This window comes from Camelina sativa, chromosome 17 (genome assembly GCF_030686135.1).
Source record: "Camelina sativa cultivar CO46 ecotype springtype chromosome 17, ASM3068613v1".
Classification (NCBI taxonomy): domain Eukaryota; kingdom Viridiplantae; phylum Streptophyta; class Magnoliopsida; order Brassicales; family Brassicaceae; genus Camelina; species Camelina sativa.
In genome coordinates, this window is record NC_141896.1 from 32,371,651 (window position 1) to 32,385,694 (window position 14,044).

The window sequence follows — 14,044 nt, forward strand, 5'->3', positions numbered from 1 at the left end:
TATATATATTTGCAATTTTTTTTGAATTGCCAACAAATATTTATTTATCATTTTTTTTGTTTATCTTAATATTGAACCACAATATACCGGCTCATTAGCCAAATCCCTATATTCATAAGAACTTGGACTCAAACCTAGTGCGATGGTTGCTGTTTTCGCTGGATTTATTATTTGTAATTAGACTAAAATCACTTCACTATATGTATATCTATACATCTCTATATTCCACCTGAGCAATCTATCTCTTGTGGCTATGCGATTTAGAATAGCAAGCCAACTTAATACTTTTGTGTGGTCTGGAGTTGGGGAACCAAACAACCTAAAAAAAAATACTACAGTATTTACTTGTATTTTATTCTTACTGTTTCATTATCCATAACCATAATGCATCAAACATTAATTTCGAAAATTCACCAACTATCATTTCATTTAGTTTATCTCATTATGATCCATATATATATATATATATATATATATATATATATATATATATATTCTTTGGAATCTATTGGATACATGCTCCACTAATTCTTATACTTGAATTGTAATATATTATCAGAAAATAAAAAACCTTAAATCTGATGATGAACATGTAATTAGTCGATATATTAAAATTCACATGAATAAGAAACCATATATGGGAGGAGGCTAAATCTTTTTCTGAGAGATTTTTGGATTCTTCGCCATCTTTGGAGGATAGGGATCCCTCTTCTCGTTGTCAGGTGGATGGATCATGGAAAGGTTCGGATCTTTTTGAGGGCCTGAGATGGTGGTATTATGATAGCGAGGATACTACGATTCTTCTGGGAGCATGGAGCCATAGACGGGATCCTACTCCCCTGCATTCAGAGTTACAAGCTTTGATTTGGGCTATGGAGTCCCTTACGGTGGCTGGCGTTGATTGTCAAGCGTTCGAGACAGACAGCGCAGAATTAGTTGCGATGGTACAGGCTCCTGATGATTGGCCCGCGTTCTCGAATCTGCCGGATGATTTCACCTTGCTTGGATCATCTTTTCCTTCATTCACGATGGCTAGGATTTCCCGTGCTTCTAATATAAGGGCAGATTGTCTTGCTCGTTCTTCAAGATCTCTAACTTCTGAAGCTTCTTTTGTAAACTCTTTTCTTCCAGTTTGGACAACCAATCTAGGAGTTTCCTTTTAATTTAATTTAATGTTTGGTTGAAAAAGAAAAAAAAGAAACCAGATATGGATTTGTCGTCTATCTACTACAAGTTTACTTGGATTTTTGTTGTTGTTGTTGTAAATCATAACAAATTATGAATCACTAAACTTGAATAAGAATATATATCTTTGAAATAGAGTTTAGAATGCTATTATTTATTCCCAGTGAAATAAGACAAGAAATATATATCACAAAATATTTCGATATAAAATGTTTATGTCATAAAATCTAATTATTTTTCGCGCCCAAAACCGTTACCATTTATGTTTAGTTTACGTGCGAATTTTAAATAAAATCTAATAAATTAAGTGAAACAACAACAACAACAACAACAACACGAGAGATAGCTATTATAATGAATAAATATGAACCTATATATTTTTGTCTAAAATTTTTTTATTTGACCATAAATTGTAGAAAATGTATTCATGGGTATCTGAAAATTTATTTTGCACTACAACTAAAAACAATTTAACATACAAGATCATCTAATTACTTACTCCTGAGTTCTTAAGTTTTATCAATATAACCTAGGTAGATCTTCAGTTTATACTCAGATCTATAAACATATCTTTAATCAAAATTTTACGAGAAGCTATTGAGAAATAAGAAATGGATCTTGGTCATCGCTCTAACAACAACAACGAAAGTAGTTCTAGGTCTAGTGATCTGTCGTATTTCAAAGAATAAAAATCAGTGTATCCTTTTGTTTTTGTAATTGAAATATATCTCTTATTATTAAGATGCAATATATTAAACGGGAACAAAGTCCAGATTAATAAAAACAAAACAACAACAAAATAAAAGAGAAGATTTGATATAGAACACTTGTTGTCAAGGTTCATCCCACATATCCCTCCACCGTTTTGATAACACAACTGTTCTTATAGCTTCTTGTATGGTAAGCCTTCTTAAGATATTAAACAAAAGATCGGTTGGGAGGTCGCTAATTCGATCTTGAGTATTGTCTTCATCAACACCAACACTTTGGTTTTGTGCATCAGATGATGGTAGTGGATTATTCTCCATGGATTGATTGAATTGTTAGAGACGGAGATTGTGAAGAAGAGAGAACTTTTTCTTTTTACTTTGGATTATTCATATGTAAGAAAAAGAGAGGTGTTAACATGCATATATATTCTTGATATGTAGTTAATTACGAGGAGATGAGAAAAGACTAAATAAAGACAATACAAATAATTGGGGTTATTTTCATAATTAAAAAATCTAACCAAGTAAAAAAAAACAATTTCTTTCATTTGAACACTTTTACTTTATTTTTCTTTTACACACAAAAATTGCGAAAATTAATAAATGGAACCATTTTCCTTTTATAAATGATATTTACTAAGTAAATTTTCTTTCCCTGAAAAAGAAAATGACAATTAGATTTCAAAAATATTAAAATTAAACTGCAAATAGTTTATTGAGATGCACAAAAAAAACATAATATTTGTGGTTCTGATTATGTCATATATAAAAGATTAAAATATGAAAAAGTATTGTTAATATGTAAATCACCGTAAACAGACACTAAATAACTAAGCTATGTTAGTCTAACAAATAAATATAAATGCTATCGCTATAATTATAATTATATATTTTTCATAAAACTATAACGCCATAATCCCCATTTTATGTGAATATTTACAAAAAAAATTATACTATAATATGCTCCCTCCGTTTCAAAATATAAGATGTTTTGAGTGAAAACACGCAAATTAAAAAATAACCACTTAAAAAATATTCAACCAATCATAAACAAAAATGCATAAAATAAATAATAAGAAAATATAGAAGTAATCTAAAAGTTAATTAAAAATTGAAAATATCTTATATTATATGAAACAAAAAAATCTCTAAAACATTATATATTATGAAACAGAGAGAGTATTACATATTATTAAAAATTGTTGATTTTTGCATGAACTAAAAGAAGGTTTTATAATAGTTGCAAATATTAAATTAAATGGTTAGTGTAAAGTGTAAACTGGTATAGAGCGCACATACCATGTGAGAAGACTTTGCCACATCACTAAAAAGAAACCGATATTTGGAAAACATCAATGGGCTTTACCGTCATTTCCCTAAAAAGAGCCGCGACGAGACAGTCGTTGACGACGATGACGGTTACGACGGCGTAAACGTTATCGGTCGAATGAAGATGTATCGCTCTCCTTTCTCCGTCTTACTCTCACTCTTCTTCCATGCCCTTACTCTAGCCGTAGCTCTCGATCCGTCGCAGCCTGACGAATCCAACATCACAGTAACACCTATTCTACAGGTAAATTTTCAAATCGATTAAAATCAATCTTCGTCTCCGGTGTTTGATCGTATGACCAATTGATTTTGATTACTTAGGATGTGTTGAAAGAGATAACGGTGAAGCAGAAGTGGAATCTAGAGGAAGTTAGATTTAAGAAATTGGAAGTTAAGAAGCTTCGTATTGGTATTGGTCGGAGATTTGAGATCCGGATCCGATTAGGGAAGAGCCGATTCGTTTTCATCTTCCCGGATGAAGTAACCGATTGGAGAAGAAGCGGCGGAGGAAGAGATGAGGAGTTGCAGGAGGTAGTTCGGGAAGTTAATTCGACTAAGGTTCTTGATCCTCTTGTATTGAAAGGTCCATTTGAGCTACGAGTCGACGGCGATGACCGCCTCTCGCTTGAGTTGCCGGTAAATCTTCCATCTCTCTTAATGCTATGATTGATGTAAATGATATACTCAGTGTTAGGATTATCCGAGGAATTAGATTCTTAGGTCTTGTTTTAGTCATTAGGAATTAGATTAGTGTTTGTCTAAAAGTTTCTTTCCATGTTTTGAAGCAAATTGCGGCAGTAGGTTATCACAAGATTTGCTATGATTGATGGTTATGATCTATTCGTTGCTAAGGATATCAGAGGAATTAGATTCATAGGTCTTGTTAACTGAGTTTCTGGCGTTTTTCATTCCTGGTCTCGAGCAGATGCATGTTTGAATGTTCCTGTTCCGTTGGATTTTACATTAAACTCTGAATAACGTTTTAGGGAAGACTTGGTTTTTGTGTGTTCTTAAACCTATAAACCCAGCCAGTGTCACTATAAACCTCTGCTTTGATATTAAGTCTGCAATTTCCTTGCCATGTTTTGTAGCTTGTTTTGTCACTGATGATGTTGAGCTTATGATCTGTTTTCAGATGAACATTTCACATAGCGGTTTAAAACGAGTTCTTGTCAGTGAGGGTATCTCAGTAGAAATAAGGGAAGCTCAAGCAGTCTCTCTTTTCCACTCATCCCATCGAAGATATGCTGCTACTGTCGATTCTGTTAATATTAAAGAAGAAAATTCTTTATTGTCGTTCCGGGGTTCTGTGTGCGTGCCATTGCCTCCCATACAAATCGTAGGATCAGCTTCATTGGTTGCCTTTAGGACTCCGAATGATTCGCAAATCAAGACTTCTTATTTATCCGATGAGGCAATCCATTTACATGCAGATAAATGTTATTATAAAGCACACACGTACAGGCAGCATCGTTTCCCAACGGATCTTCTTGGCTTGAAGATTGACAAGTTGGAAAAAGTTCTGAGCTCTTTAGGGAATGGAACCCGACAAACAGTAAGCTCTGTGACAGCGAAATTGAAGGCATCAGGCATGGTACGGTTTCAGTTGGAGATCGAGAGAAGTATTGGGAGGAATGAGAGTGTAATAAACAAAAGAGTAGAGTGGAGAACAAAACCGAAGATCGAACGGGTTTGGTTTGAAGTAACGGCGAAAATTGAAGGGGATAAGTTGAAAACAGTGGGGATGAGAAAAGTGGTGCCTTTCATTGAAGTGGATACAGAAGCATGGAGCAGTTTGATGTCTAACATGTCATTCACTAAGTTTCCATCATTACTTGTTCCTCAAGAAGCTTTAACACTCGATGTCAAATGGTAGGCACGACACTTTTTGTAATTAACTTTGTCTTTTGTTTTTGTTTCTCTCTCTTTACATGTTTGATAATCTCCCAGAAAGGCAGAAACCACAATGTAATGATGGATTGTATTTAATCGCCCTTGTATGTATGTATTTATATACTTCTGGTTCTATAAAGGATTATTTATCACGAAAATTGGTGAAAGGAGTTGTGTTAGGCTTCGGCATCATTGCATGAACAAGTGTTGGATTTTGAGATTGTGTTAAATTTACATATATTTTCTTCACTTTAAATTTACAATTATCTCTCATTTAAACACACTACGAATTATAATATAACTCCTGTGGTAGTTTAAATATTTTTCAATTATGTAAACGTGAAATGTTTGGGTCAACAAAGTTATTTAGTCCGACCCATGTAAATCACAAAAATATAGCACTTTGAGAAGAAACCATCTTATATTATAATTATAGACTTTATAGTTATATCAAATATTTACAAATGACCATTTCCAGATTATTACTTTAGTTTGGTCTTAATTTTTGTTTTTGTCATCACAAACTTGAATTAAAATTCATAAAAGTTGTGTAATCGGTCTGGTCGAATACATGTTTTTTTTTTATAATCATCGCTTGCTTGCACCAAGAGGTAAACACGACAAGTCGTCTATAAGCAAAGCACAGATTCATACCCTTTTTAAATTTATTTCATATAAGTTCTAGTTCCATCGTACGGAGTCTTACACATCATTTCAAAATATTTTGTCAACTGTTTTCTTTAAAGTTTAGCCGATGTTTCACCTTCTTCGCTTGGCGCTTCGACGTATACGGTGAGCGTATTCTCCTTACACATATTATATGATCGACATTATAAATGACATAAAAAACCATTATTACAAAACATTAATCTGATTTTCTTTTACTTTATATCTAACAAGTTTGGTTTTTCTTTTTCTGTCAATATTGAAATGCCAATAGTCCGTTTTATTAACACGCTCCAAAACTCTAATGGGGTTTGACAGACTTGGTCTAATAAAAACCACAATTTTAAAAATTAGTAAATTGTTGTATTTTTTTTTTCATGACTGTTAGTTTTGCTGCGTTTGCAGATTAGCCTACATACTTTTTTTTTTTGGCAGCTGTCCTCATACTTTTCAAATTTTTGTTTTTTCTGTTAATTTTAGGAATAATATTCCAAATTACAATTTGTCTACTCAGTTTTTTTTTTGGTCATCTGGTGTTATTGATAATATTTGAAAGGATACATTGTAAAATACATCTTAAGCCGGCGGAAAACAGATATATCCCTGGAGTCTAAAGCCCAAAAGAGGGAGGCTAAGCCGGCAGACAAACGAAAAGTCCCCGTAAACAACTAGAATTACACGACAGAGATGTTAAAGCCACAAGCGAAAGAGTATGAACTCAACACTAAGAACAGAGGCAAACTAACAATAATACCGAAGAAAAACACTATGTCTAAACAAACAAATCCAACTTATCTTTTGAAGTTTCTGCGAATGAGATGTATTAATGCTGCCCACGGCCACCGCATCAATCAACAACTGCCTCCTCCTATCACAATGAGAGATGATCTCTCCCAACCAGAAACCAGACTTCATGACCTGACAAGCAAAGGCTCAATTCAGAACCTCAATACACTTCCAGATGCGGCAAGACGATGATGCATCAAAGAGCGCCTAGATAGAAGCCATGAAAAGCAAACCGACATCCTCCAGATTCGGAAACGCTGAGACAAGGAGCGAAACAAACCACTTCGATGAGTAAAATTCAAGAACCGACAATCATCTACAGAGGTTACCATCACCAGCAACTTCCACCTAAGAGTAGAAGGATTTGATGCAGAGAACCGAGTATCAACTTCACACAAAAGAACCTCTACTTAGCAAGGAAACAAACTAAAAGGGCAACTATTAGGAAAGCCAGAAGAAATGGTGGCCGAGAGAACAAAGGCGAGGAGACAACAGCCTACAGAAAACGCACAAACCAAAAATGCGGCATCAAATCAAACTGAAGCACAAGAGCTAGAAACAGATCTGGTTTGTGAGGAGGCAAAAAAACAATGGCTTGAATCCGCCGATCTCAGATCCGGCACCATCTTCCTCGCTAAAACCACGAACCAAATAACTCTGAAAAGCTCGACCGCTTCCGCAAGACCACCAAAAGCACAACTGATTGACCTAAAACGCAACCCCCGATCGAAGGCTAAAAACTTCTCAAAGCTTAAAAAGAAACTAAGGAAAGCAAAGAAGGAAGAAAAACAGGGAGACCAGAGTCGGTGCTAAAGGAGCCACCGCACTCCAGTCTCAGATCTGAGGAAAAACTGAGCGGCCGCTAGATTTAGACGAGAGAGAAGAGAGCTTTTTCTCGAGGCCAGCGGTAAAAAAAAAAAGGGGATTTGATTTTTGTCTACTCAGTTACAAATGATGATCAGTTTTAAGCAAATTTAGATCTAAAACAATAAAATAATATTTTCGTTAAAATGTCATAGAGAAATTCTCATATATATCAACACTAAATTTTAATTAAAATAATTGCTTAGACCAGCCATTAGAGTAAACTAATCCACAAAACCCACAACTAAACAAAAAAATTAGATCCCTTTAGTCTATTATACCATTGAGTCCTTGACCGACATATAGAGTCGTGTCTAAAAAAAAAAAAAAAATGACCGACATGTCAATTTATATAATCTTTACTTAACTACAGTAGAACCTCTATAAATTAATACTCTTTAAATTAATACTCGCTATAAATTAATAAATTATTTCGGTCCCGAGTTAGGCCGGTGTAAAAAATGACACATTTCGATAAATTAATAAGATAATATTTTTTTGGAAATCCTATGTAAAAATATAGTCCCATCAATATCATAAATTAATAATCAAATAATATTAATATATATATATATATATATATATATCTAAGAAAATCTAGTGAAATACTGAAATATGACTCTATTGTTGTTTGCATATTCTTGAATTTGCATTCTTATTGGAGCTCATCTCTAATATTTTTCATTGTCGTATTCTCAAATCACATCCAAAAATTAAGAAGAGTTCTAAATGAGATAATTGCTTCTTTATATGTAACTGGTTTTAAAATTACCGCAATATCTTATTCAACTTCATCATTACCATGAATGATACTAGTAGAAATTTCTTCTAAACTCTAAACTTCTAACATGTATCATTTTTACCTAAACTCTAAACTTAGCAATTACAATAGACAAGATAATAAATTAAGAAATTTTTTAAAAATATGAATGATAACAAAAGTATCTTATTTTATAATACATAATTTTCAAAATTATGAAAATTAAAAATCTCTTCATAACTTAATATTTTATTAATTTATCGATAAATTAAAACTTTTTAAATTAATAAAATTTCATGGTCCGGACTTTATTAATTTATAGAGGTTCTACTGTATATAATATTCAAATGTGTATGCTCTCTAAAAATAAATAAATATCTCAACCGTCTCCTCCTATACACAGCAAACTCGTCGACCAGTCATCACCACCACCACAACTTCCGGCGAAAATGGACGTGCGTGAATCAATCTCGATGCAAAACCAAGTCTCAATGAGTTTCGCCAAACACGTGATCACCACCGTCTCTCAAAACTCCAACGTCATCTTCTCTCCGGCTTCAATCAACGTCGTGCTCAGTGTAATCGCCGCTGGATCCACCGGTGCTACCAAAGATCAGATCCTCTCTTTTCTCAAGTTCTCTTCCACTGATCAGCTCAATACTTTCTCTTCCGATATCGTCTCTGCTGTTCTCGCTGACGGTAGTGCTAACGGTGGTCCGAAGCTCTCGGTTGCTAATGGCGCCTGGATCGATAAGTCTCTCTCGTTTAAGCCATCGTTTAAGAAGCTTCTGGAAGATTCTTACAGAGCTGCTTCGAATCAAGCTGATTTCCAATCGAAGGTGAGATTCTAATTTGGTTTTTCCAATTTGATTTCTTGGTTCTGTGATCTAGGGTTTTAATGCATTGAGAGGCTTAGCATCTTGTGATGGTTATGAACTTTGTGTGGAATTTAAACTCTTTAGTAGACACAATCAAAGGCCAATATGTGGATTTGTTGTTTCTTAATGTTACCCTGACCCTGAGGATGTATGTATCTGTCCATTGTTTCTTAGTATGTATCTGTCCATTGTTTCTTATGCATCTTTGGTTTGTGTGAAATTTTAGTGGCTTGTGATTTGAGTAACTGTTAGGGTTTATGTTGACGAATGACGATTACTCTGTTCTGGTTCTGTTTGTAGGGTCTTAAAACATGGAGACTTACAGTTCTTTTGATCATTAGGAACTTTGTGTGGACTGTATTAGACACATTTAAAGAACAAAATGTGGATTTTTTTTTTTTTTTTTGTTTAGGAGTTTCACTGAGAGACTTGTTGTGTTTACCTCCCAGTATATAGCTTCTTATGCATCTTTCGCTTGTGTGAAAATTGCGGTGTCTTGTGATTTTATTTATTGATAGGGTTTATGTTGATGATTATTTTGTTTCTTAGGTTTGAGGGTCTGTATATGATCATTGATTCTTATGCATCTTCTTGGTTTTTGTGAAACTTGATTGGTTTGTGGTTTGATGTAGTGATTGATAAGGTTTTCTGTGTTGATGTTTTTTTTGTTATGAAGGCTGTGGAAGTGATTACTGAGGTGAATTCTTGGGCTGAAAAGGAGACAAATGGTCTCATCACTGAGGTTCTTCCAGAAGGATCAGCTGATAGTATGACCAAATTGATCTTCGCAAATGCATTGTACTTCAAGGGCACATGGAATGAGAAATTCGATGAGTCGTTAACAAAAGACGGTGACTTTCACCTTCTTGACGGTAACAAAGTGACTGCACCATTCATGACCAGCAAGAAGAAACAGTACGTAAGCGCCTACGATGGGTTCAAAGTATTGGGACTTCCTTACTTACAAGGGCAGGATAAACGACAATTCTCCATGTACTTTTATCTTCCCGATGCAAATAACGGGCTGTCTGATCTACTTGACAAAATAGTTTCTGCTCCTGGATTTTTGGACAGCCACATTCCACGCCGACAAGTTAAAGTTGGTGAATTCAAGGTTCCGAAGTTTAAATTCTCTTTCGGGTTCGACGCTTCAGACGTTTTGAAAGGATTGGGGCTGACTTCACCATTCAGTGGTGAAGACGGTCTAACTAAGATGGTTGAATCTCCAGAGATGGGGAAGAATCTATGCGTATCTAACATTTTCCATAAAGCGTGTATCGAAGTGAACGAAGAAGGAACAGAAGCTGCAGCCGCATCAGCTGGAGTTATAAAGCTAAGGTCTTTGGCTATGATGGAAGAGGAGATAGATTTTGTGGCGGATCATCCGTTTCTGTTGGTGGTCACTGAGAACATAACAGGAGTGATTCTGTTCATCGGCCAAGTTGTTGATCCGTTGCATTAAAACTAATTTGGAGCTTACTGGTTTTACATATAGTCGAGTATTCAATAAATGAGTGTCTTTACGAGTGATGATGATGATGATTTGAGGAAATAATCTTTGTGCTATACATCTTTTTTGATGTCTGTAATAATGTTAACATCCCTTTGTTTGGTACATGTTTTGATGGATCTCAAAGCTTTTCTAACACAGTAAAATATACTCGTAGCTTCAATATGATAATTCCTCTAATACATGAAACTTGATTCATCACATACAAATATATATAATACATAATGCTTGATTCATCACATGCTTGCTTTTTTCTTCATGAAATATTACAAATTATTTATGATGTTATGATATACATCAACTTCATTGAACATAACAGCAATGCATGCGTTAATGATTTCTGCTGGTCCGTTGCTTGCTTCGGCCAAAAATCTTCATGAACCACTCATGCTTGTACGAAGCCGCTATGTATCCCATCACTAATCCAAATACAACTCCAGGTCCAAAGCCTAAACCTGCTGCTATCCAACTGAATGATTCTTCTTCTTCTTCTTTTGTCTCCACCAGTTCGGGTTGTGGTGGTGCTGGCACTTTGATATCTCCACAAACATCCTTAAGGGAAGGAACATTAATTCCGGGGTTTCCTTCATAGGACGAGCAATTTTGCCGTTGAAATTGTGTGCCTTGTGGTATAGAACCTACAAGCTGGTTATGTGAAACGTTTATCCATGCGAGAGAAGAGAGAGTTCCAAGCTCAGGAGGAATCTCACCAGAAATCTTGTTTTGGGATAGGTCTAGTGACTCGAGACTCGTCAAATTTGCCAAAGCAGATGGGATGTGGCCCGTGAAAGCATTGCTTGACATGTTGAGAATACGAAGCCCCTTAAGCAAACCAACAGAATCAGGAATTGGTCCATGAAGTTGATTTCCTGAAAAATCGATGGCTGTGAAGATTGTAAGGATACGTTCCATCTCCATTTCTATTCCTTTACTCATCAACACAAGTGAAGTGTAGTAGCTGTTAGTATTATAACTCTGAATGTACTCTGGTTCTGTATTATTATCTCTCATGGAGGTCATTGCAGTCCAGTTCAAAAAGTAATCAGATGGCAAGGTACCAAAGAAGTCATTATATGATACATCAATGATTTTCAACTGAGGAAATCCAAACCAAATCCCATCAACACTATGTAATGTGCCATGAAACTTGTTAGAGCGGATGACAAGAACTTGAAGTTTCTGCAGAGAATTTAAGTGAAAGGGAAACATGTCGTTGAATGTGTTGCTTCCCACGTTTAAAACTTCCAAAGCAGAGCAACCAACAAGAGAAGCTGGCATTTTTCCTTCTAATCGGTTGTGACTGACGTCAAGTGTTATTAAGTTCTTGGCGTTATGAAATATCTCGGGAAGAATGCCGCTGAGTGTGTTGTTACGGAGATTTAGATCTGAAAGAGAACTCATCACCAAAGTCTCTAAGCACCGAGGAATTGAGCCGTTGAGGTTGTTGTTTGATAGATCTAAGGTCTGCAGAAAGCTTAGTCCACATATTGATAGAGGTATCTCCCCGGTGAAGTTATTCTTAGAACCCAAAAAATTGTTGAGATCTTTGAAGGACTGGATGAAGAGTGGTCCTTGGAAAGCATTTGAGCTTAGATCAAGATCACTGACTCGACACTCAGGAGAAACTTTTAAGGATCCATTGAAACCGCTGAGAGAGTTGTTAGAGAGATTCACATAAGACAACGCTGGTAGTCTCCACAACCAATCTGGTACTTGACCTTTGATTTTGTTGTTGGAAAGATCTAGTTGTTCTAGATATCTTCCGTTACTTAAGAACTCAGGGAACTCAGTGATGTTGCAGCCTCGCAAAAACAAATGTGTCAGTTCTAATGAAAAATCCGAATCATTAGTGATATTTGCTGTTGAGAGAGAGATGCCTGAGAGAAATAATGTCTCTAGCTTCTTGAGAGGCGAGAAGACATTTAATCCAACTTGGTTAGCACCGATGACTTTTTTGTAATTTTTACTTATAATAGAAAATTCTCGTAAATTAGGTAACAGAGAGATATTCCCAATCCCAGTAAAGTCGTCGAATTCGTTATAACTTAAAAATATATAGGTCAAAGAGGGAATCTGGACTAGGGATGAAAGAATGGCTCCCGTAAAAGGATTACGATCAGCACGAAAAGACTCTAATTTGGAGAATTGGCTGATGATGATTGGTGGAAGAAAACCTGTAAACTGATTTGAATAGAGATAGAGTTCACGTAGTTGGGTCAAATTGAATATCCAAGCTGGCAAGTTTCCACTGAGCTTGTTATCCGAAACATCAAAGAAGGTCAACCGTTTAAGATTGCCAATTGAAGATGGGATTTCACCAGTTAAACTGTTTTGAGAGAGATCGAGATGGGAGAGATGAGAAAGATTCCCAAGTGAAGACGGAATCTTCCCTGAGAACTTAGATCTGGAAAGGGTCAAAGAAGTCAAATGTTTGAGGCTGCTAATGGAGTCAGGTATGGGGCCTGAGAAGGCTGTGTCTCGAATGAAGAGCTCTACCAAAGAGTTATTTTCACTAAAAACGGGAAGATTGCCTCTCAGATTTGGATTGTTGTATAAACTAATGGACTGTAAGCTATGTATCAGAAGAACACTGCTTGGAAATTCTCCAAACAGGTTGCAATCGTCAAGATGTAGTGATTTTAGAGTCCGCATATTTGAAAACTCATGGGGGATTTCTGAAGAAATGTTTACATAGCTCATATCCAGTTCTCTAAGATTCCTCAGATTTTGAGCAAGTAGATGAAGAAAAGATTCATCAATGGATAAATACGAAGAATCACTAGAAGATGAAAGATCGAGAGACACCAACTTGGTTAGCTGAAGAAGCTTGATTGGAATTTGCCCTGATAGTGAAGACTGGGAGAGATTAAGTCTTTTTAGCTCCATGAGTTTGTCAAACTCAGCTGGGAATTGCGAATTGTTGAAATTGTTGCCAGCAAGATTCAGATCACGGAGATCACGCAGTCTAAAAAGACTACTGCTCGATTTAAGTGGTCCATAGAGGAGGCCGTCACTAAGGTCTAGTCCGATGACTTTCCCCGACGTAGCAGCACACGTGATGCCATCCCAAGAACAACAATCACTTTTATTCACCCATGATTTATCCCAAGAAAAATAATCACTTTTATTCACCCATGGTTCATCCCCAGAATAAGAGGGGACATATGGCTCGATCAAAAACTCACTCTTGAACTCAAGAAGAGCATCCCTTTGGTCGGAGTGACACAAGCGTTGTGTAGAAGAAACAAACGTGTTTAGAAAACTTGAAATGAGAAAATAGAAACAGTTGGAACGAAGAAGGAAGCTCATTTTCTGATTATATAAGAAAGCTTTCATATTTGTGGAAATGAAAAAGTAATGTGAAGTATCGTTGTGTTGAAGTACTTAGTAAAATTAGTGTTGCAGGTCACTACATATATATATATATATATAAACAAACACATGAAAGTCCTATGATTTGATG

General features: G+C 35.6%; 3 protein-coding genes and 1 pseudogene across 4 annotated transcripts; 3 read left to right on the forward strand and 1 right to left on the reverse strand.

Moving 5' to 3' along the window:
• The first annotated feature begins 584 nt into the window (after positions 1-584).
• LOC147924607 (uncharacterized) lies at positions 585-1,163 on the forward strand. Its single transcript, XM_087496854.1, has 2 exons — positions 585-592; positions 701-1,163. The coding sequence occupies exons 1-2, from the start codon at positions 585-587 to the stop codon at positions 1,161-1,163; spliced, it is 471 nt and encodes a 156-aa protein (XP_087352980.1).
• Positions 1,164-3,155: 1,992 nt separating this feature from the next.
• Positions 3,156-5,275, forward strand: LOC104758062 (protein TUNICAMYCIN INDUCED 1). Its single transcript, XM_010480866.3, has 3 exons — positions 3,156-3,468; positions 3,546-3,860; positions 4,360-5,275. Exons 1-3 carry the CDS (start codon positions 3,343-3,345, stop codon positions 5,098-5,100), a joined length of 1,182 nt encoding a protein of 393 aa, XP_010479168.1. The 5' UTR covers positions 3,156-3,342; the 3' UTR covers positions 5,101-5,275.
• A 3,259-nt stretch (positions 5,276-8,534) lies between these two features.
• Positions 8,535-10,707, forward strand: LOC104758063 (serpin-ZX). Its single transcript, XM_019239726.2, has 2 exons — positions 8,535-9,032; positions 9,748-10,707. Exons 1-2 carry the CDS (start codon positions 8,643-8,645, stop codon positions 10,531-10,533), a joined length of 1,176 nt encoding a protein of 391 aa, XP_019095271.2. The 5' UTR covers positions 8,535-8,642; the 3' UTR covers positions 10,534-10,707.
• A 2-nt stretch (positions 10,708-10,709) lies between these two features.
• Positions 10,710-13,978, reverse strand: LOC104758064 (receptor-like protein 7 pseudogene; annotated as a pseudogene). The gene has a single exon (XR_015586981.1). The product of XR_015586981.1 is annotated as a receptor-like protein 7 pseudogene (transcript).
• Positions 13,979-14,044: the final 66 nt, after the last annotated feature.

What these genes read in the sequence shown, in the direction of transcription:
- LOC104758062 (XM_010480866.3), top strand. Translation starts at nt 3,343, where the DNA reads ATGAAGATGTATCGCTCTCCTTTCTCCGTCTTACTCTCACTCTTCTTC. An exon ending in CAGTAACACCTATTCTACAG is followed by an intron (nt 3,469 to 3,545) that starts GTAAATTTTCAA and finishes TTGATTACTTAG; the next exon opens with GATGTGTTGAAAGAGATAAC. An exon ending in GCCTCTCGCTTGAGTTGCCG is followed by an intron (nt 3,861 to 4,359) that starts GTAAATCTTCCA and finishes ATCTGTTTTCAG; the next exon opens with ATGAACATTTCACATAGCGG.
- LOC104758063 (XM_019239726.2), top strand. Translation starts at nt 8,643, where the DNA reads ATGGACGTGCGTGAATCAATCTCGATGCAAAACCAAGTCTCAATGAGT. An exon ending in AAGCTGATTTCCAATCGAAG is followed by an intron (nt 9,033 to 9,747) that starts GTGAGATTCTAA and finishes TTTGTTATGAAG; the next exon opens with GCTGTGGAAGTGATTACTGA.